Source organism: Cetorhinus maximus, chromosome 7 (genome assembly GCF_964194155.1).
Source record: "Cetorhinus maximus chromosome 7, sCetMax3.hap1.1, whole genome shotgun sequence".
NCBI lineage: Eukaryota > Metazoa > Chordata > Chondrichthyes > Lamniformes > Cetorhinidae > Cetorhinus > Cetorhinus maximus.
In genome coordinates this window covers 20,580,775-20,603,404 of record NC_135885.1, presented here as the reverse complement: position 1 = coordinate 20,603,404, position 22,630 = coordinate 20,580,775, and the positions used below count along the sequence as shown (strand labels likewise).

The following is a 22,630-nucleotide window of genomic DNA, read 5'->3' as shown; positions in this document are numbered from 1 at the left end:
AACAAAAGTAAATTCATTCAAGAAGAACTCCTCTGACCAGTAGCGAGAATCCAAAAAGTGTATGTTTATGGATTTTACTAGTCAGATGAAATTTTCAGAATGCATTTGCAGTTCGTTACACAAGGACAAGAAGATCATTTCCTCTTCCGTGGTGTTTATATGATGGTGATAAATGGGTAAGGTACTGGCAATGACCAATGGGGTGTGATGAAGCAAACAATATGAACAGTACTAAAAATTTGTCCCAATACCCACTTAGCTATGCTAGCATGAATATTAGAATGTAAGAAAGTAGCAAAGTAGTCAGAAAATGACTCTTAATCGGGCCTTTATTCAAATTCGCCAAGCTGCTGCCGATCCCACCGCTGAAAAACTCCCCCAGCAGCGCAACTATATAGGGGGGCCATCCCAACCTGGCATTTTACCTGCCCACCCACCTTCCAGCCCATGACCCACGGGCCAGTAAAATCCCAACCAAGTTTTTTGCAGATTAGTTTTTAAAATTCCCAACTTTGAATGCAGGCTGAGTTTCTGTTCGGACAAGGTTTTTTTTAAATTCATTAACGGGATGTGGGCTTCGCTGGCTGGGGCAGCATTTATTGCCCATCCCTAGTTGCCCTTGAGAAGATGGTGGTGAGCTACTGCCTTGAGCCGCTGCAGTCCATGTGGTATAGGTACACCCACAGTGTTGTTAGGAAGGGAGTTCCAGGATTTTGACCCAGCGACAATAAAGGAAGGGTGATAAATTTCCAAGTCAGGATGGTGAGTGGTTTGGAGGGAAACTTCTAGGTGGTGGTGTTCCTATCTCTCTGCTGCCCTTGTCCTTCTAGATGGTAGTGGTCAAGGATTTGGAAGGTGCTGTCTAAGGAGCCTTGATGAAATAGTATGTCATAGCCTACATTACCTGAACCCTTTAAAATCTTAAAAACAGCAACCATATCATCGCTCAACTTCCTCTTCTTCAGTGAGAGCATGTCCAATTTATATGTTCTGTTCTGTTGAAGGGTCATTGGACTCGAAACATCAACTCTTTTCTTCTCCACCGATGCTGCCAGACCTGCTGAGTTTTTCCAGGTAATTCTGTTTTTGTTTTTGTTTCCAATTTATATCATCGCTCCTTATAGTGCCATCATCCCTTCAATCATCCCTTTTGTATCATGGTGACCAGGAGGTCGCAATGATTTATAAGGTGGTTGATTCCCTCACTTTGATTGTACTACCACCTCAGAAGTTACTCATGGCCAGCTAGCTGCTTGTTCCTTACATACAATATTTCCTGTTAATCAACTGCTGATAATTTCTTTAAGAATGCTCTTTTAAGGATATCCTCTGTTGTATTAAAAAAAGATGGACGATGAACCACACGTTTTTCCCCAACATGCATTGAAAAGATTGGATACCAGGGAATGTTTTATGGCTGCTGTATAGCCATACAATTCAAAGAATGGATATAAAGTGCTTAAACTGCTTTTGTTGTTTTATGGCACTTCTTGAAGCAGTTGTTTACATGTTTTTTGCTTTTATCTTTTGTCAATGTTTATGTTTATCATGTAGGTGGTTTGACATCTTGCTGAATGGAATATTTTCCACTTGATATTAGCATCAAGGTCTCCACGTCAGGTGTAGCTTAGGTTATGGACAGAGTCACACTCTTTCTACCAATAATTTAATGGTATGTATTAATCACATCCTCAGAGGAACAATCAATATTATATCAGTGTGACAATTCTATCTCATCCAACAGCTGTCTTTCAAGCATTTCAGAGTGGGATTGCCAACTTGGTGACAATGGGGTAGATTATATACTTGCGCAGTGTAAAACAGGTGACTGCGAACTGGCAGCTTGGTTTACATCTCTGCTGATATTTAATTCCTTGCTAAGTTTTATACTATTGCACAAAGTAATGATGGACTCCAATGAATGCTGACTTCATGTTGTGGCAATGCAGTTACCATGATTAAAATACCCAACCTAATTTTATTGAGAGCCATTAGAGAGAGGAGACCTTTCATTGTATGAATTTGGCCTGGATTCAAACCCAGATCTGAATAGTGGAAGGATCACCTTCTAATCGCTACATCATTCCAATCCCCTACTATGTTTCTTTCATTTAACTTTTGCAATAATTTTTTTCAATTTCATGCTTACGAGGACTTGTGCCTGAGAACTCAACGCCTCCCTGGCCAAATTGCACCGGTATGGCTGTCTGACAATACGGAAAACTGCCCAAAAGAGAGGTACAAATCTAACCCAGCCAAATAGTGCCTTATCAGTCTCTTCCTAATCGTCAACAAAGTGATGGAAGGAGTCCTCAATGCTGCCATCGAACAGCAGCTACTCATCAATAATCTTCTTCCTGATGCCTTCAGTTTCACATCTTGTCAAAGGCATAATTCAGATATAGATGTATGAGTTGAATGCCGATGGGGAGCTGAGGAAACTTCTCTTGGCATTAAAGTAGAATTCAATCAGACTTGGCAATGAAGATCAATGGATGCCAAGGGAAAAGGCTTCCCCAGTGACCAGAAACAAGGGAAGAATGCCTTGGTTGTTGGAGGCCTATCTTTGTAGTTACAGGAGCTGGTGAGGGCAGGCTCTGAGGTCCAACCATTTCCAGCTGCCTCACCAATGACCTTCAGTCCATTATAAACTTAAGAGATGTTTGCAGACAATTCTAGTGTTCAGTTTCAGTTACAACTCCTCTGGTAAAACAGCAGTCCATGATGACAGACAGCAGGACCTTGACAACATTCAGGCTTGGGTTGATAAGTGCCACATAAATGCTAGGCAAAATCATCTCCTCTGACATTAAATGGTATAATTGTCACCGAATCCCCACATGTACCAGTGACTAGAAATTTAATTGGAGCAGCTATATCAACAGTATGGCTACAAGAGCAAGGGAGTAATTGGATACCCTGTGACAAACATCTCATCCTCTCACCACCATGGGTGACCCTATCAGAAGCAAGAAGCTCCAGGTGGCATCGCTCAAGGGTTCGTCGGAGCGCACAACCTCACCAACCCATCAAGATAGTGTGGGCAATGAAGGTGCCCCAAGGTCCCCAGTTAAACAAAGTCATGTGCAGGCATCCACCAGGGTCCATTTCCCAAATCCTGCGGTGATGGAGGATTGGTGACAGGGACAGGGCTGTGAACCTGGGGGGGTCCCTAGTCAAGAAATACCTTCTGCTCATCCCAAATGGGGAGAGGGCTAGAAAAGGTGTCCTAAATTGGCTGTCCCGCTTTCTTCTGGCTGGGGAACCATACCCTGCGCAATTACCATCTTTGTGGTCATAGGAAGAAAACTTTAAATTTTGAAATTTGGAATGCTGTAACACTCATGGATAATCTCGAGAGTGATCATCCAGAAAGAAAAGCTGCAACTGTGAGCTATCAAGACTCCAAATTTATATCGCTACCCTCAGTAACATCCGCCTTCCTTTTGAGGGGCAGCTGAAGGAATAAGCAGAGCGATACACCTTCCGCTGAAAAAGAAAGGCTGGCAGCAACCCTCATATTCACGGAGTTGGCTTTGCCATCTGGAATAAAATCTTGGATGAACTTCCAGAACTTCCTAATTGCATAAATGAAAAATTCATGATACTTCACCTGAGGTTCAGCTGTAATTAATATACTGCCGTCATTAGTGTCTATGACTCGAACATTGACTCCAATGAAGATGTTAAGGATAAGTTCTATTCTGACCTTGATGAAGTCCTCACTACCATCCCAAAAGAAGAAAGAATCATGCTTCTGGGGTACTTTAGTGCCAAGGTTGGCCATGACTCCAATGACTGGAGCACAACTATTGGAAAAAACGGGGTGGAAAAAACTAATGCAAATGGTGTCCTCTTCCTAACAAAGTTTGCTCAGCATGGTCTCATCACAACAAACACCCTCTTCTGCCAGAAGGACAAATAGTAAGCCACATAGAGCCCTCCTAGATTAAAGCATTAGCACCTTCTGGAATATGTCATTGTTCAGGTCAAAGATCTAAGTGTTGCCTATATTACTCGATCCTAACATAAGAACATAAGAACTAGAAGCAGGAATAGGCAATTCAGCCCCTCGAGCCTGGCCCGCCATTCATTACAATCATGGCTGATCTCATTTCGGTCTCAACTCCAATTTCCCGCCCTCTCCCCATAACCTTTCAACCCTTACTAATTAAAAATCAGTCTGTCTCCTTCTTAAATTTACTCAGCGTCCCGGCATCCGCTGCACTCTGAGGTAGTGAATTCCACAGATTCATGACCCTTTGAGAAAAGTAATTCCTCCTCATCTCTGATTTAAATCTACCACCCCTTAACCTAAAACTATGGCCTCTCCTTCTAGAATGCCCTAGAAGGGGAAACATCCGCTCCACGTCTACTTTGTCTATTCCCTTTAGCATCTTATATACCTCAATTAGATCTCCTCTCATCCTTCTAAACTCTAGTGAGTATAGGCCTAAACTGCTCAATCTCTCCTCATAAGACAAGCCCCGCATCTCTGGAATCAATCTAGTGAACCTCCTCTGAACCGCCTCCAGAGCAACTACATCCTTCCTCAAGTAAGGGGACCAAAATTGTGCACAGTACTCCAGGTGCGGTCTCATCAATGTCTTGTACAGTTGCAACAACACTTCCCTATTTTTATACTCTATTCCTTTAGCAATAAATGCCAAAATTCCATTTGCCTTCCTTATTACCTGCCGTACCTGCATACTAGCTTTCAGCGATTCATGCACGAGATTCATGCAGAGATCCCTCTGCACTGAAGCATTCTGAAGTTTCTCTCCATTTAAATCCTTGCGGGGGCCTGATGCCTGCTGGACAGATTATCGACTTGTTTGATCGGTGATGAACATTCATCTAACAGCAAGACATTGCAAGTTCCAAAAGGAAAAAGATCAATGTCTCAGCCCTAAAGCAGCCCAAGTGAGGAGGGGTAAATTTCCAAATGCAACTTACAACCAATCTCACACATCCAACTCAATTCCAGAAAAGTGGGATCAAATAAAGTCAATTGTACCAGACCCCTGTGCCCAGGTCATTGTGCTTGAGCGTTGTCGTCACCAGGCCTGGTTTGATGAAAATTATGCTGAAATATGTGACCTCCTAGAACAAAAAATGAGCAGCCTTCATTGCCTGGCAAAACAACCCAGGATCGTAAGTCAAGAAGGCAGTATTCCAGCAGCTCAAGGTTGATGCCCAAAGACAAATCTGAAATAAAAAGGTTATGTGGCGGGAAGAGAAAGCCCAAGAGATCCAGCAATATGCTGGCCATCATGACAAATGTAGCTTTTTTGAAGCCAGAAGGGCCACCTGTAGACCAAGGTCAAATGAACATGCTCAGTCACATGAAGACCCATGGCAGAAATTCATGACCCTGAGTAGATGTCATCTTTGAACTGAGGGACAGCTGGTGAGCCGACAACCCCCTCACCCCTCAATGGTTCTCTAGCACCTATAAGATTAAGTCAAGAGTATGATGGAATACTGACCATTCATCTAGATGAGGGCAACTGCAACAAAGAAAGCCAAGTTGACCAACACCAACAAAGATAGAGCATCCAGCAACCCTGGCATACACTGAACTTCCATCCCTCTCCCATTTCAGTACTGTGGCTGCAGTATGTACTATCTACAAGGTACACTGTAGAAGAAAAAATAAGCTTCCTGCAACAGCCCCATAATCTCTACCAATGAGGACAAAAGGAGCAGATTCATGGGAACTTTGCCGCTTCCATATTCCTCAATTCCCACACCATTCTAGCTTGAATATGTGTTGTCACACCTTCATTATTGTCGCGACAATATTTATTTTTATTCTTTCATGTGATGTGGGCTTTTAATGCCCATCCCTAATTCCCCTTGAGAAGATGGTGGTGAGCTACCTTCTTGAACTGCTGCAGTCCATGCAGTAATCGATACACCCACTGTGCTGTTAGAAAGTTCAAATATTTTGACCCAGCGACAGTGAAGGAACGGTAATGTAGTTCCAAGTCAGGATGGTGTGCGACTTGGTAGGGAACTTCCATGTAGTGGTGTTCCCATGCATCTGCTGCCCTTGGCCTTCTAGGTGGTAGAGGTTGTGGGTTTGGAAGGTGCTGTTGAAGGTGAGCTGCTGCAGTGCATCTTATAGATGATGCAGACTGCTGTCACCGTGCATCAGTCGTGGAGGGGGGCGAATGTTTAATGTGGTGGATGGAGTACGGCTCCCACAATATCCTACCATTTCTTGCCTGACACCATCTTGGGAGCACCATTAGTTCAAGGAAATGATCCACCAACGTCTGAGGGCAATGAATTGGGGAATAAATATCTTCCCACTGTCTCCCAAATCCCAAGAGAAAAAATCATTACCAGTTCATTAATTCAGCCCTGCTCCGAAAGAGCTTTATGAATACCATATTAAAAATGAAAGCATTTCTCTCTTAATGTTATCTTTTAAATAATCTGCAATGTATTATATTTAATATTTCACAGTATAATATTTATTGAAGCCCTTAGGGAAATCACACTTAAGAGATTAATGACCCAGAAGCAGAAAATTATCTTTAGATTTTTTTTTTGGAGTTCATTAATCTCAATCACAGTCGAGGGTGTGAGTGAGATTTTGTATCAAGTGGTGGGACAGCAATGACCACAAAAAGAAGCATACAATCCTCAATATCACTAATGGCTCTCAAAGTGCACTTGTACTGCAGGTACCAGCTAACATCAATAGTATTTTGATTGTGTTGCAAGCCAACGCATTGAGTTGTAAATCCTACTTGAACTGCAGTGTCATCAAGGAAAGTCCACTGATTGCCAGTAAAACCTGCAATGTTAGATGAAAGCTGATGGACAGATGATGGTTCAATTACTTCTGGGGTCTTATCTGTTATATATTGTTTTAGTCTTCCATACTGTGATATAATCTCTCTTATATTTTCCCATTTTCAAGTTGTATAATTTCTGCTGACTAACTGTTGTTTATTAACATCCATCGTATTCAACCATAGTCCAGATCTCCGATCAGCGCCTGCTGATCGTGAAGATAACTGTGCCTTTACCTTTTTGCTTCAGTGCAGCCATCCAAGGGGAACACTGACAAAGAGGAGCAGAGCAGAGGCCATGGCCCCTTTTTATGACATTAGTTACCGTTTTCAGGTAAATTGTTAAATGTCTTCAAGGGTTTCAGCAAATTGAGTGGGTGAGTGGGTGGGTGGTTGAGTGAGTGGGTGAATGAAAGGGTGGGCGAGTGAATGAGTGGGCGAGCGAGTGGATGGGCGAGTGGATGGCTGAGTGGATGGGCGAGTGAGTGGGCAAGTGGGTGAGTGAGTGGATGTTTGGAGGTGTGCAGTCAGGTCTGGGAGAGTGGGTAGTCAGGTTAGGAGAGTGGACAGTCAGGTTGGGAGTTGGGCTGTTGGTCAGGGAGGTGGGCAGTAGGGTTTGGGAGAGTGGGTAGTCAGGTTGGGACATGGGCAGTCAGGGCGGAAGGTGGGCAGTCAGGGAGGTGAACAGTCGAGTCGGGGGCTGCGATTGGGGGTTATGGGTTGAGTTTCACTGTTCATCACTGACCTAAACCAGAGATTAAACAGCAGAACAATACTGGAGTAATTATTCGGGTAAATAGCGTGTATCTCGCCCAAATCCCCGACACCAAGGCCAGTGTTGGAGATATTCTTGTAGTGTTCCCGGGCAGCACAAATCAGCAAATCAGTTGGAAGTTTAAACTTCCCGGGCAATTGCCATGCATGTGCATGGGTCAGGTCTTCTAAAGCGCAACAGCAGCTGACGTCTCAACAATCGCCGCTGTTGGCATCGAAAGATCCACACCCTATGATAATCCACCAATACTTAAAGGGTTAGAAATTCATTTGCCCCATTTTATGGTCACAATTCGTGACTTCTTGTGCCTGTTCAGTTTGAAATGGAATGTTGTCATTTATTGCAAAAGGAACGGAATATATAAGTAAGGATGTTTTGCTACAGTTGTATAAGGTGTTGGTGAGACCACATCTAGAGCACTGTGTACAGTTTTGGTCTCCTTATTTAAGAAAGGATATAAATGCGTTAGAAGCAGTTTAGAGAAGGTTCACTAGGCTGATTCCTGGAATGAGAGGATTATCCAATCAGGAAAGGTTGGACAGGCTGGGGCCTGTTTTGATTGGACATTAGAAGAATGAGAGGCAATCTCATTGAAACCTATAAGATCCTGAGGGGACTTGGCAAGGTTGGTGCTGAAAGGATGTTTCCCCTTGTGGAAAAGACTAAGACTAGGGACACAGTTTAAAAACAAGCGGCCATGAGTCTGTGGAACTCCCTTCCCCAGAGAGCGGTGGAAGCAGGGTCGCTGAACATTTTTAAGGCAGAGGTAGATAGATTCTTGACCAACAAGGGAGTCAAAGAATATTGAGGGTAGGCGGGAATATGGAGTTGAGGCCACAATCAGATCAGCCATGATCTCATTGAATGGTGGAGCAGTCTCGAGGGGCCAAATTGCTTACTCCTGCTCCTAATTCGTAAGTTTGTATGTTGAAATGGGCAATAAAGAAATCTGTGTCTCCAACTCATTTGAATGCTTGCAGTGTCTGGCCAAGCAGATCCCATGCTGATGTCTTCTTTTTAACACTGCCGACTGCCCCTAAGCTCAGCACGGGGTTGAGTAGTGTTGTTTAGAAACCATATGGTCAGCCAGTGTGCTCTTCTTAAAGGCAGACTGTTCCTCTTAAAGGGAAGCTGCACTGAAAAGTATTGCTGCCATTTAAATGATATTAAAATAAATACCAGGGCAGGGAAAGGGTTCCAGGATGACATATGCAGCGCTGGAGACATTAGCAGTGGGCAGGAGTAGAGGTGCTTTGGTTCTGCTGGGGGTTTGAGGGGGGAGGTGCAGGAGTCCCTCAAAGACCACCTTCAGAAGGGAGATGGACATGGGGCCAGGGAGGCCAAATGCTGGAGTCTGGAATGCCACAAAAAGTCTAATGACCTCACGCGGGTGATGGATGCATCTTAACGTGACATCTCCTACTCACTACACCCCCAATCTCTCATGCTGCTCAATGCATCACCCAGCACCAGCCCCTGGCACTCAGCACTTAAGGCTAATATTCAAGGATGCTTCACCTCACCCTCACATATATACATATGCTGTCAGCTTCACATACACCTCTTGCTACCCACACATACCCGGTTATTCAGTGTAGCAGACACATCACTCAAACACAGTGAAACACAATCACTGACATTGCTACTCTCTCTCTTGTAGGACAACAATAGAAGAGAGCAGAACAGAACCGGCAGGAGATGAGGATGCTTGCATCTCCTGAGGTCCACGGAAGAGATGATTGTCCGCATCATGTGGCTGGCTGTGACCTGGTCCCGAGGCACCCTGCATCACTGAGAACATTGAGGATGACGGCATGTTCCTGCCTTATGCCCCTTCTCAGCTCTCAATACACCCCTATCCTCCTAGCCAGCATGATCAGCAAGTGTCTGATTTTTGTGACCATGGACCTCTTGCTTTAAACCCCACTACTCTTTCTACACCCTAACCTTCTGGTTTCTGGTTTTCAATTATCAAGAGCTGCCACCTGTGCAGCTACAGCAGCCCATGGAGGGTGAGAGAGACTAACAGCAAAGCACCAATGAAGAGGTCCCATCACTTGATCTGGCACAAGCTCAGATACTGGCACTGAACGTACCTGTGAGGTTAGTATAAAGTTGGGATCAGCATGTGGTGACTCATGCAGACATGAGTGGGCTGCAGCCAGGCCAAGGATAAAGGATAGGTTTTTTTTGCCAACTCTCCTGAGGGAGAGGTCGTAGACATGTTCTGCTGCGGAGAACTCAGATGAGGGCCTCAATGGGGCAGCGTACTGGAAAGTGCTGAATGGGCATGCACACCGAGATGCTGGGTGCATTGGCTGGTCTGCCAAGCAGCCTTCTGTCACTCTCAAGGAGCATGAAGGAGTCTGGCTCCAAGTTGGCAGAGAGTATTATACAAAGCTTCCCCTCTCCACATCTTTTGCTCTATCTCCCTGTTGTGCTGAAGACCCAGAGGCACTGCTACTGCTGCCCCCCTGTCAATTGCAGCCTTTGTGTAGACAGGTCACCTACTCCTCCTCCATCTCTGTAAGGATGGAACAACACTCGCTGTCAAATCCAGGAACTCAACAAAAAAGACCTCCAGAAACACTCCAGTGTACCTCTAGATACTTTGCAATAGGAAAAGCTGTCAAATAAAAATGCCTCACGTGGGTGCCTGGCCCTTTAAGGAATGGTGCTGCAGGGTCCACCTTCAGCCTTATGCCTGATTTGTGGCATACAAATTCTTTGACAGAACCAGCATTAGCCAAATTTGGGATCCTGGTGTTCTGTTATTATATGCTTCTTAGTCATCCACTGTCAGTGAATGACATCACTATGACATAGCTCCTTACACACATGGGGCGAAATTTTACAGCAGCGGGATTTTACGTTCCTGCTGAAGCCAGTGAGGTTTAGAATGTCTTGCCGCATTTTACAGCACTGTCCCCGTCGAAACAGGGCCGTAAAATTCTGCCCACGATCAGTAGCTAGCATTAGAGTTAACCCTTTATTTTACAGGTGTCGTATCAGTTGTTTAGGCTGCATGACATCGATCGGGATGGTGATACTTCATAGGCTTTCAGCACACCATGGGGGTTCAGCCAAGTGGGCGCCATCTTGAACAAGCATGGGCCATGCTGGAAACCGTTGGCAGCATTATGTGCCCCTTGTAATGCAATGCCATGCCTCCACAGGATCACTAGAGGTGTCGCTACCCAACTGAATTTCGAGCTCTGGGAGTCTTTTTATTAATGCATGGGATGTGGGCTTCACTGGCTAGGCCAGCATTTATTGCCCATCCCAAATTACCCATGAGAAGGTGGTGGTGAGCTGCCTTCTTGAACCGCTGTAGTCCATGTGGTGTAGGTACACCCACAGTGCTGTTAGGGAGGGAGTTCCAGGGTTTTGACCCAGCGACAGTGAAGGAACAGCGGTATATTTCCACATCAGAATAGTGTGTGGCTTGGAATGGAACTTCTAGGTGGTGTTCCCATGTGTCTGCTGCCCTTGTCTTTCTAGATGGTAGCAGACGTGGATTTGTAAGATGCTGTTTAAGGAGCCCTGGTGAGTTCCTGCGGTGCATCTTGTAGATGGTACACACTGCTGCCACTGTGTGTCGGTGGTGGAGGGAGTGAATGTTCGTGGATGGGGTACCAATCAAGTGGGATGCTTTGTCCTGGATGGTGTCAGGATTCTTGAGTGTTGTTGGAGCTGCACTCATCCAGACAAGTGGAGAGTATTCCATCAAACTCCTGACCTGTGCCTTGTAAATGATTGGCAGGCTTTGGGGAGTCAGGAGGTGAGTTACTCATCGCAGGATTCCTAGCCTCTGACCTGCTCTTGTAGCCACAGTATTTATATGGTTAGTCCAATTCAGTTCCTGGTCAATAGTGACCCTAGGGTGTTGACAGTGGGGGTCTTATAAAACATATATTGGCAGGTCACCTCATAATCCCTCAGTGTGGAACACTGGACCAAATTCTGCGGGAGAAGGGCCACTCGTGATGTGCGCTGTTATAGTTACAGCTTTTCCTACATCCTTCCATTTGAATATATGCACTGTAACTTGTTGGAAGTGTGAACATGGTGAAGGCAATGGGGCATCTAAGTGAGCAATGGAACCAGCCAACCCATTTCCTTAACCAATGAGATTTAAGGATGAGAAAGAGACAGAGGAACAAGAGAGCAAGGGTGAATTAGAGTCAAATGAGGTACAGAAGAGAAACTCAGAGGGAAAGAAGGTTAAGCAAGGAAAAAAAGACTGAAAGAAAAAGTAGGAGAAAAGCAAAAAAAAGAGGAATTTAAAATTTTAAGAATCATTGGGAAGAATTTAATTAATACAGGAATCAGTTGGAACTGTTCAATTTGTTCATTGCCTTTAATTAATTTTAATTAACCTCACCACTGCCACTCTCACCTTTCTCTTTATCCTCCTATTCTGTCCCACTGAAAGTCAGTGTAACTTCAAGGAACAGCACCTCAGCTTCTGACTCAGCATTTTACAGCTTTTCAGAATCAACACTGAGTTCAGCAATTTCAGACCATAAACCCTTCTCCCTCTTTCTAGATGGCAGATGTTGGCGCTAATTCTGCTTTTCCATTTACACATCTTTTCTTTCTTGTCCCATTACTATCTCTTTTTGCCTTCTGCCATTCCTTTTGTTATTTAATCACTCTTGCTTTCGACCCTATCACAGACATTTCCTCTTGGTCATTTCTCACTTCCCTCTTTCCCTGCCTGGCTTACCAGATGGTTACATTTCTAAGCACTCCCGGTTCTGATGAAGGGTCACCGACCCGAAGAGTTCAACTCTGCTACTCTCCATAGATGCTGCCAGATTTGTTAAGTATTTCTAGTATTTCTGGTTTTATTTCAGATACTTTACTCTTGTATTTGAGGCTAAATTGTTCCCCTTCTGGGTCAGAGAGGTTGATTGCTATTTCATTAACAATGATCGCATGATTAAATGGATGCTTACTCTGTTGGGTATGAGTCCTAACTTTCTGCGGCAAATGTAATGGGCAAATTATGTGCAAATCTAGCAAGTTGTTAAATAAAACAATAGTGAGGTTGATGAGCTACTCCTTATGCAAGACAATTGGTGGAGTGGTGTACATTGACCAGCAAGTATTGTCTCTTTCCCCTGAACTTGCTGGCTGACTATTGCAGTGATAATGCCTTATGACGTGAATTTACCATTACTTTTCCAGTAAAATTTGCCCCATTATATCTTCCAATGATACATAGAACATAGAATGGTTACAGCACAGAAGGATGCCATTTGGTCCATTGACTTTGTGGTAGCTCTCTGCAAGAGCAACTCAGCTAGTCCCACTCCCCAACCTTTTCTCCTGGCAATTTTTTTTTCTCTTCAGATATTCAATTCCCTTTCGAAAGTCACAATTGAACCTGCCTCCATCACCCTCTCAGGCAGTGCATTCCAGATCCTAACCACTTGTTGTGTAAAAAAGATTTTCCTCATGTTACATTTGGTTATTCACCTTAAATCTGTGTCCGTTGGGCTTTAACCCTTCCACCAATGGGAACAGTTTCTCCCATTTCTACTCTGTCTCCTCGTGATTTTGGTTCTCGTCACTGTGTTATTTCTGATTAAATTCCACCCCAACCCAATATTCACTTATATCCCTGCGTTCCCAACGTTTGTTCTCTAAGAATTCCAGAAGGACTATTCCAGAAAAATTTCCTTATACAAGTGACAACAAATTTAAATCGAAAATGAAAACAAGTCAATGCACAGCAACTGGTGTGGTATCTGAATGCAACAAATGCCACAAAATGCCTCAAACGTAGGGTTCCCAAATTTGATGATTAGTTGAGTCTTTTGAACAAGCTGATATCATTTTTTAAAATCCTTTTATGGATGTGAACATCACTGGCAAGGCCAACATTTACTTCCCATCCCTAATTGCCCTTGAGAAGTGGTGGTGAGCTGCCTTCTCGAACCGCTTCAGTCTATGTGGACTAGGTACGTCCTCAGTGCTTTTAGTGAGGGAATCCCAAGATTTTGACCCAGTGACTGTGAAGGATGGTGACATAGTTCAAAACCAAGATAGTGTGTGACTTGGAGCGGAACCTGCAGGTGGTGAATACCATGCGGCTGCTGCCCTTGTCCTTCCAGGTGGTAGAGGTCGCGGGTTTGGAAAGTGCAGTCAAAGAAGACTTAGTGAGTTGCTGCAGTGCATTTATAGATACTACACATTGCTGCCACTGCGCACCAGTGGTGGAGGAGTGAGTGATTAAGGTGGTGATTAGGAAATAAACACAGAACATGCTGGAAGTACACAGCAGATCTGATAACATCTGTGAAGAAAGAAACAGAGTTAACGTTTCATTTCATGCCTTTTCAGCAGAATGGATGACTTGCTGATTTTGCGGTGGATTGGGTGTTGATCAAGCAGGCTACTTCCTGGATGTTGTCGAGATTCTTGACTGTTGTTGGAGCTACACTCATTCAGGCAAGTAGATTGTTAGATTCTCTCTTGTTTCCGATGGTCATTGCCTGACATTTGTGTGGTACAAAAGTTGCTTGCCACTTATCAGCCCAAGCCTGAATGTTGTCCAGGTCTTGCTGCATGGCAAGTACTGACTGCTTCAATGCGTGAGGAGTCATGAATGGTACTGAACACTGCAATCATTAGCGAACATCCTCATTTCTGATCTTTATGATGAAGGGAAGGTCATTGATGAAGCAGCTGAAGATGGTTGGGCCTATGACATTATCCTGAGGGAACACCTGCAGCGATGTCCTGAGGCTGAGATGATTGGCCTCCAACAAGCATAACCATCGTCCTTTGTGCTAGGTATGACTCAAAGCAGTGGAGAGTTCTCCCCCTGGTTCCCGTTGATTTCAGTTTTGCTAGGGTTACATAATGCCACACTCGGTCAAATGCTGCCTTGATATCAACAGCCTCTGGAATTCAGTTCTTTTGTCTATGTTTGGACTAAGGCTCTAATGAAGTCTGGAGCTGTGTGGCCCTGGCAGAACCCAGCAACACCCTTCTAGAGGGTCAATTCATCTTTCTACCACACCGTTTTTTGGTGTGATCTAAGTGATATTGAAATGATGATTATTAAACAAAAATAAGCAAATTACCATCAAGAGGCCTACCTATTGTCCACCATGTGAACCTGAATTTAGTTGTGTATTCCCACCTGAAACCGGTGGAGGGTCAAATTAATACATCAAAATAGCAGATCAAAGGCATTATTAGGGTCCAAACACCATTTTCCTCTCTTGGTGCTACTATTGCTGCTTCCTCAAGCAACCCATGAGCCATGGGTGGTACAGGTCATGAGGTGGCCATTTGCTGTGCTACTTAAGGGGGTCATAGACTATAGTTGGATAAAACTGGAAGAAAGCCCAGCAAGTTTAACTTATTGTTGCTTAGTGCGCTCATTTTCTTTCCCCTGCCATCTCAATCTGCTGCTCTATTGATCCACCCCTTCTGCTTGATGAATGCCAGAAATGATAATCAACCCTTTATACTTTTGAAGCATTAAAGGTGTCTGATCTATCCTGAGCCAGCGTGGCGATTGGGACTTGGTGCCTCCAATTGCTTAGTCAGCTAAATGCCACTACGCATCCTTTGTATTTGTACTTAATTTACATCTGCTTCCCTTGCCAACCAAGTTGAGTTTTGGCACAGAACACAGTGTTTTTTTAATGGGAACAAAAGAAAGCAAGGCCGGGGAAATGGTTATTTGGTCCAGAAGGCATCGCTTCTTCCACGGATCACGTGCAATTACCCAATGATGGACTCTAGCATGTACATTTAATCTCCTGGGGCATTTTCCAGCCTGAACACTGTCAGGCAACATTACATAAATTTAACAGGTTGATGGGGCTACATTGCTAAATCAGGGAGTTCAAATCTGCTGAGGTTATCCTGCGAGGTTTATAGTTCCCTTCAGTGCTGTGCACAGCTTTGCTCACTTTGACATAAAGGGGCATCATGAACCTTGTGGCTGTGCAAGTAGAGCAACTGGGCTGATCCCCAATGTCAGATGAAGGAGTTTAAGGAATGTCTTGATAATATTGGGCACTTCAGCCTTGCAGAGACACTCAGGTGGGATATTGTGGTATATCTGATATCTAATAGTAGAGAAGGTACAGGCCTGAAACAATGCTTTCAGGCAGCAAGCAATGAGGGCATGTGTATGATTGTGAAGGGTAAATTTAGACCAAGTGTCAGGAAGTATTTCTTTACATGGAGTTTGGACAACAGCTGGAAGGTAGCAAAGAGACAGATTGTGTCACTTGGACTGCAGCGGTTCAGGAAAGCAGCTCACCATCACCTTCTAAGGGCAATTAGGGATGGATAATAAACACTGCCCTAGCCAGCAATGCCCACACCCTGCGAATGAACAACATTTTAAAAAAAGTTGGCTGTAAGGATGAGATCAAACAGGCTAAAGGGCATTCATCACCTGAACATGTTTTGTGAATTATATGTGCATATTTCGTCCATAAAACCAATTCTGAACTGGATTATTTATACAGCTCCTTTGCGAAGGTGTTGTTTAACTCAGCAACAACTTGTATTTCTGGGTGTTTGGTCCATTTAACCATTACTCTGTATTAGGTAAGTGATCTTTTCTCTTAGATTACCCTCTGCCCCTGGCAAACACAAGCATATACCAAATTTTATAGAGGATTGATTTAGCTTTAGTTTGTGGCATACGACAAGTGATGACTGAACTGCCGCCCGTTTATGCCATCCTTTCCGTTGAAGTCGAAAGTCATACGGGGTGTGTAAAGGGCATGTGATCCACCACTGCCTGTTTCTTATGACCAGTGAAGGTTGAGATCAGTCCTTAAGTTTCAGATGTATAATGCTGACACTCAATGAAAAAGGTAAAAGAAAGAACATCTGCAGCACATCCCACACTGACAGGTAGAAATTGTTTTCCCTTACCCTATTACCCTCATACTTGTGTCGACCATTGTTGCCTTTAGTTGCTTTCTCTGCCAGTTTCTTCTGCATCTGCGGACCTCTTCCAAAGAAGATGTAGTTGACAAAAGCATATTCAAGTAAGGCCAAGAAAACAAACACAAAGCAGCCCATCAAGTACAAGTCAATGGCTTTGACATAGGGGATTTTTGGAAGGGTCTCTCTCAGATGGGTGTTGATGGTTGTCATAGTCAGCACAGTGGTGATTCCTAGAAAGAATTACAAATAGGATTTAATAACCTGTGTATCAAAATGCTGTGCTGAGAATTAGCATAAAATAAACCTATTTGGGATAGGTGCAACAAATCAGAAAAAGAAAAGATTGGATATAAGTTACAATTCAACTGCCTTACACAAAAAAAATCCTCATTTTCTCCCCTCCCATCCTGAAGGCTTTCACTTAGTCTGAGGATATTGTTCCTTGGGCACAAGTCACCATGCGACCCTGCCTACTATTCTAGCTTGAATACGACCAATCATTGGCAATAGATTTTGAAGAGTGTATCATACTGAAGAAGTCCATGTCCATATGCAGCAAGACCAACATTCAGGCTTGGGCTGATAAGTTACATTTGCATCACACAAGTGCCAGGCAATGACCATCACCAACAAGAGAAAATCCAATCATCTCCCCTTGACATTCAATGGCATTACTAGCACTGAATCCCCCATTATCAACATCCTAGTGGTTACCATTGACCAGAAACTTAACTGAACCAACCATATAAATACTATGGTTACAAGAGCAGGTCAGAGGCTGGGAATTCTGCGGCCAGTAACTCATCTCCTGACTCTTGAAAGTCTGTCTACCATCTACAAGGCACAATTCAGGAGAATGATGGAATACTCTCCACTTGCCTGGATGGGTGCAGCTCCAACAACACTCAAGCAGGTCGACACCATCCAGGACAATTCAGGCCACTTGATTGGCACCCCCTCCACCACCTTAAACATTCACTCCCTCCACCAGTGACACACAGTGGCAACAGTGTGTACAATCTTCAAAATATACCGCAGCAACTCACCAAGACTCCTTTGACAGCATGTTCAAGACCTGCAACCTTGACCATCTAGAAGGACAAGCGCAGCAGATGCATGGGAACATTGCATTACAATCTGCAAGTTCCCCTCCAAGCCACACACCATCCTGACTTGGAAATATATCGCCGTTCCTTCATTGTCACTGGGTCAACATCCTGGAACTCCCTCCCTAACAGCACTGTGGGTGTACCTACATCACATGAACTGCAGCGGTTCAAGAAGGCGGCTCACCATCAACTTCTCAAGGGCAATTAGGGATGGAAGATAAATGTCGGCCTAGCCAGTGACACCCGCATCCTGTGAATGAATAAATAAGATAAAAGGACAGAGGGAGGCTGATGGAATGAGCGGAGACATGACAGATGGAACTCAAGAAAAGTGTCAAGAGATACATTTTGGTATGAAGATAGAGGGGATACAATACAAATTGGCATAATTCTAAAGGGGGTGAAATGATAGAGAGCATATTTGGGCACAAATTTTTGAAGGCAGCAGGAGAGGATAACAAATCAGGCAATAAAACATATGATTTTGAGCTTTATATATAAGATTATTGGGTACAAAGGGCAGGATGTTATGCTAAACCTAAATATAACACTAGTTTGGCTGCAGCTGGGGTATCGTGCTCAATTCTGTGCACCAGACATTAGGAAGAATGTGAAGGCTTTGGAGAGGAGAGATTTCCTAGAATGGTGCCAAGGATGAGAGATTAGAGTTATAGACTGGGGAAGCTGGGGTTGTTTTCCTTGGAGCGGAGAAGGCTGAGGAGATTTGGTAGAGGTGTTTAAAACCTTGGGGGGCTTTGATAGCATAAAGAGAAACTTTCCAATGGGTCAAGATTTCATAAGGAGAGGGCACAGATTTATAAGCTGATTAGCAAAAGAATCAGAGGTGACGTGAGGAGAAACTTTTGAACTTGGAGAGCGGTTTGGATTTGGAATACACTACCTGAAAGGGTGGGGGATACAGATTCAATAGTATTCTTCAAAAGGGAATTGAATAAACAATTGAAGGAGAGACAATGCAGCGATATGGGAAAAAAGCAAGTGAGTTGGACTAACTGGATTGCTCTTTAAAAGCGCTTACACAGATTTGATGGACTGAATGGCCTCCTCTTGTGCTGTACTCTTCTATGATTTTATGACTCTGTGTTGACAGAGTGTATAACCAGCATCAGAGTGGGAGGATGTGAGCTGGTGCCTGTGATTCCTCATCTGCTGCTGTCGCTGATCTGATCTCAGGAGAAGTAGGTTGGAGTACACAGGTTGTGGTAGAAAATGGAACGGAGTATCACTACAGTTAGCCCTTGACAGCCTCTTCAATGCCAGTTATCAAGTGATATTGGAAAATGCTGGGGGATAGAAATGATTCAGAGCCTAGGGAGAACTTCAAAGCTGTGAGTGCAAGCTACAGCTTGGTTCAGTAGTTAAGCGTGTATAGGACAATAGGCAATTTGCTTAAAAAGAGAAACATAGCAGAAAAAACTTATCCCTTTCAAAATCTTAAGACTTTGATGTTGGTTGAGGAATAACTGGCCTAGTCTCCTGGGGAATTTCCCTGGTCTTCTTTGAAATAGTACAGTGGGACCTTTTCTGCCCACCTGAGGGAGCAGGCAGTGTAGTGTAATAGATTAACAGAATAGGTATGCTAACGAGTGATGTAGGCTATGATATATCTGTGACATCAGCAGTCATGTACTAGAGACTCAGTACAGCAGACAGGCAAAAAAAGAGGAAAAGTGCCGACTCAGTAACGCACTTTGTATATATTGTACATAGTGTAAATAAACCCATTATGAGCAACCACCTGAGTCAGGCTACAGCTCTTCTTCATAAGATAAACCACCTAGCATGTCCATCAAACAGACAGGGCCACAGTTTAACTCCTCATTTGAAAGATGGCACAACCAACAATGCAGCACTCCCTAAGTGTTACAATGGAGTGTCACCTTAGATTATGCACTCACTGCCTAGAAATTTGACGATAGCATACCCGTTTTACATTGCATACAACTGGTGCCAAATCGTCCAACCTGGTGCCCACCTCTGAAATAGGCTTTTGAAACTGTGCATATGCAAATAATGCCTGTTTGAGGGTCCCTTTGTAAATATGGATTGCCCCGTGTTTGCCCTGCTGCATTCAGGAAAATCGAAGGCAGGGGGCACAGGGACTGGGGGTGCAGTGTGGGGGTGTGCGAGAGTCCGACCCGGAAGTGCGTGCATTGCCAACTCCCACTTCTGGATAAAGCATCTTGCATCAATTAACGGCTACCTAGTGGGAATCTAGCCAAATGTTGAGTAGATTGGTGGGCAGCCCAATCTAGGCTGAAAGGCAGGGGATCGAGGGGGGTAGGTCGTGAACCAGATGTCGGTTGTGGCCACCCATTTAAAGGCACCCTGGCATGGGTTGATGGCTGCTGCAACAGAATTGGCGCTGTGCGGGCTGAAGATTGCAGACAGAAATCTTTGAAATCCCTTACTTGTTGGAGCAACAGCAGATAAGAGCTTGTTTTTTAAATGTTGGGGATGATTGTGCTAGCACTGTATTATTCAGGAGTGTTGCTGGGGAGGAAAGAATATTTGAATGTCCCAATTCCCTTATGAATAATAAGTGTTTAGAAAAAGACTGAAACTCTACTCTTTGGGCAGAATTTTCGGGTCGACGAGCGGGGGTAGGGCCCACTCGCCGACGCGTAAAGTGACGCACGATGACATCGGGCGTGCATCCCGACGTCATCGCAATATTTCGTTCAGCGGGCACGTGCTGGAGTCGGCTGCACGCCAGCCGAAACATCAACGGCCAATAAAAGCCATTAAGAAATCAATTAAAGCAGTTAAGAATGCTGCCCATCCAACCTTAATGTTGACGGGCAGGCGAAGAGCCCAGGCAGCCTTTGCATTTTTCATGGAACCTCATCCACGGGCGGGATGAGGTTTCATGATGTGTTTATAAATTGAATAAAAATATTTTTAAAAATTCACTGACATGTCCCAGCTCATGTGACACTATCACATGAGGGGACATGTCTTAGAATTTTTTCTTTCCTTTATTCAGCTTTTTAAAACTTAAACTAATCTCCCTGCTCAGGGAGATTTCTGTGTTCTTTCGCGTGCGTGCGCGAAAGAGCGCAGGCCCCAACTCAGGAAAGCCCTCCCCCCGCCTGCAAAGGGAGCGCTCAGCGCTTCTGGGCGCGCGTCACACTGGGCGGGCCTTAATTGGCCCGCCCACGTAAAATGGCGCAGACCCAATCGGGGGCGCCGATTGGTTTCGCGTCCGCGCCCTGCACAATCCCGCCGATGCGGGGAAAATTCTCCCCTTTAACTCTCTTTGTCTCTCCGCAGATAGCTGAGAGAATGGAGCCACCAGCTGCTGAGGGCCCAGACCAAGGACGGCTCCACGGTTTGATGATGACTCCCTGTGAGTTCACTCCAGGTTGTGAGTGATCGGCGGGAAGTCCTGATGCCTGCTGCAAGAAGAGGAGACCTCCCAGCCAGACCAAAGCAGCCTCAGGTGAGGTTGCAGCGGTGGTCAGTGGCCATCCAGAGAATGTGATCACAGTGCTGTAAGAAGCTGAATGACCACTTAAGAGCTGCCAGGGTGAATGTGTAACCATTTTGGAGATGGACCTATATGGAAGGGTGTGATGTGTGTCAATGGGAGGATTGCCTAGCCTCTTGCCCAAGTGCACAAGTTGGCATGAAGCATTCATGCCACTCTGCATGGCACTGGGAGATTTTGAACTGCAATACCTGAAACATTGAAAGTGTTGAATGCTAACAAAGGAATTGTTGGCCACACATTTGAAAGCATGATTGGAGCACATTCATTACAATGCCCCTTTTTTATTTGCAGGAGAAGAGGGCACATAATGTCCAAGAGAGGGCCAGGACTGGAGGTTGTCAAGCCAACATGGTTATTTTCACCCCTGTAGAGGAGGTGTTGGAGCTATCTGCAAATCAAAGAACACGCACCATTGGGCTAGGCAAGCCTGGTTACCATCTCCCATTGGTAGCAGTGTGTGTTTTTAGGAAGTGTGCCTCTCTGAACTTGCCTCAAATTATGATTATGATGCCCCTCATTCCCCTTGTTTTTGTCCCTCACAGGACAAACACTTGCAACTAGGGAGTCGGCAGCCTAGTGGCAATGTCACTGGACTAGTAATTGCTAATGCCCTGGGTATATGGCTTAAAATCTCACCACAGCAGCTGGTGGAACTTCAATTAATTAATACAAATCTGGAATTGAAAGCTCGTCTTAGTGAACATAAAACTATCAATTGTTGTTAAAAACCCATTTGGTTCACTAATGTCCTTTCGGGAAAGAAATCTGCCATCCATATCTGGTCTGGCCTACATAAGACTCCAGACCCACAGCAATGTGGTTGACTCTTAACTGCCCTCTGAAATGGCCTACCTACCCAGTTTAAGGGCAATTAGGGATGGTCAACAAATGCTGGCCTTATCAGAAATGCCCACATTCCATGAAAGAATAAAAAAAAGCTGCAGCCACGAGCTGTGAGGGACCAACCTCTGAGGAGGAGGAGGGGGAGCCTCCTTGCTCCACACATCAGCACAGATACACATACTTTGGTGGGTATGGGAAAGTCAGCTTTAAGGGGTCCACACACTGGTACAGGCACATCACAGTCATAAGACCACTTCTTGGAGACTGAGATAGAACAGGCCTTTGGCAGTCGGAGAAGTGCTGGAGGCGACCTGGATGCTGAGCCCCAATCCATTAAAAAGCCTCTGGGGTCATCTGTCAGGTGAGGGATGCTAGATGTACAGCGTGAGGTGCACGGAGATGTGGCATAGATTCTGCACCGGCACCGACAGTGGAAGAGTCTATGCAGGCCATGAGTGCTGCGAACATCCACTCTTCAGAATGCATGATCTCCTCCATTGAGAGACAGGCGACTGACATGAATGGCAAAACCCAGCAACTCACTGATGGGATACTGGGTATGCTTTCTGACCTGCATTCCATTGCCTTGTCTCTGAGCTTCGGCGCCCAGAGCCAGGGCGAGAAGGGGGCGAAGAGCCGGGAATCACAT

The 22,630-nt window shown here is 44.7% G+C and overlaps 1 protein-coding gene across 2 annotated transcripts in view; it reads right to left on the bottom strand.

Moving 5' to 3' along the window:
• gabrb3 (gamma-aminobutyric acid type A receptor subunit beta3) overlaps positions 1 to 22,630 on the bottom strand; it is a 504,935-nt gene that overhangs the window by 3,573 nt on the left and 478,732 nt on the right. For both annotated transcript variants that reach the window (XM_078545147.1, XM_078545148.1), the window contains one exon: positions 16,501 to 16,745. In XM_078545147.1, coding sequence (XP_078401273.1) covers positions 16,501 to 16,745 — 245 coding nt within the window. The remainder of the gene's footprint in view (positions 1 to 16,500; positions 16,746 to 22,630) is intronic.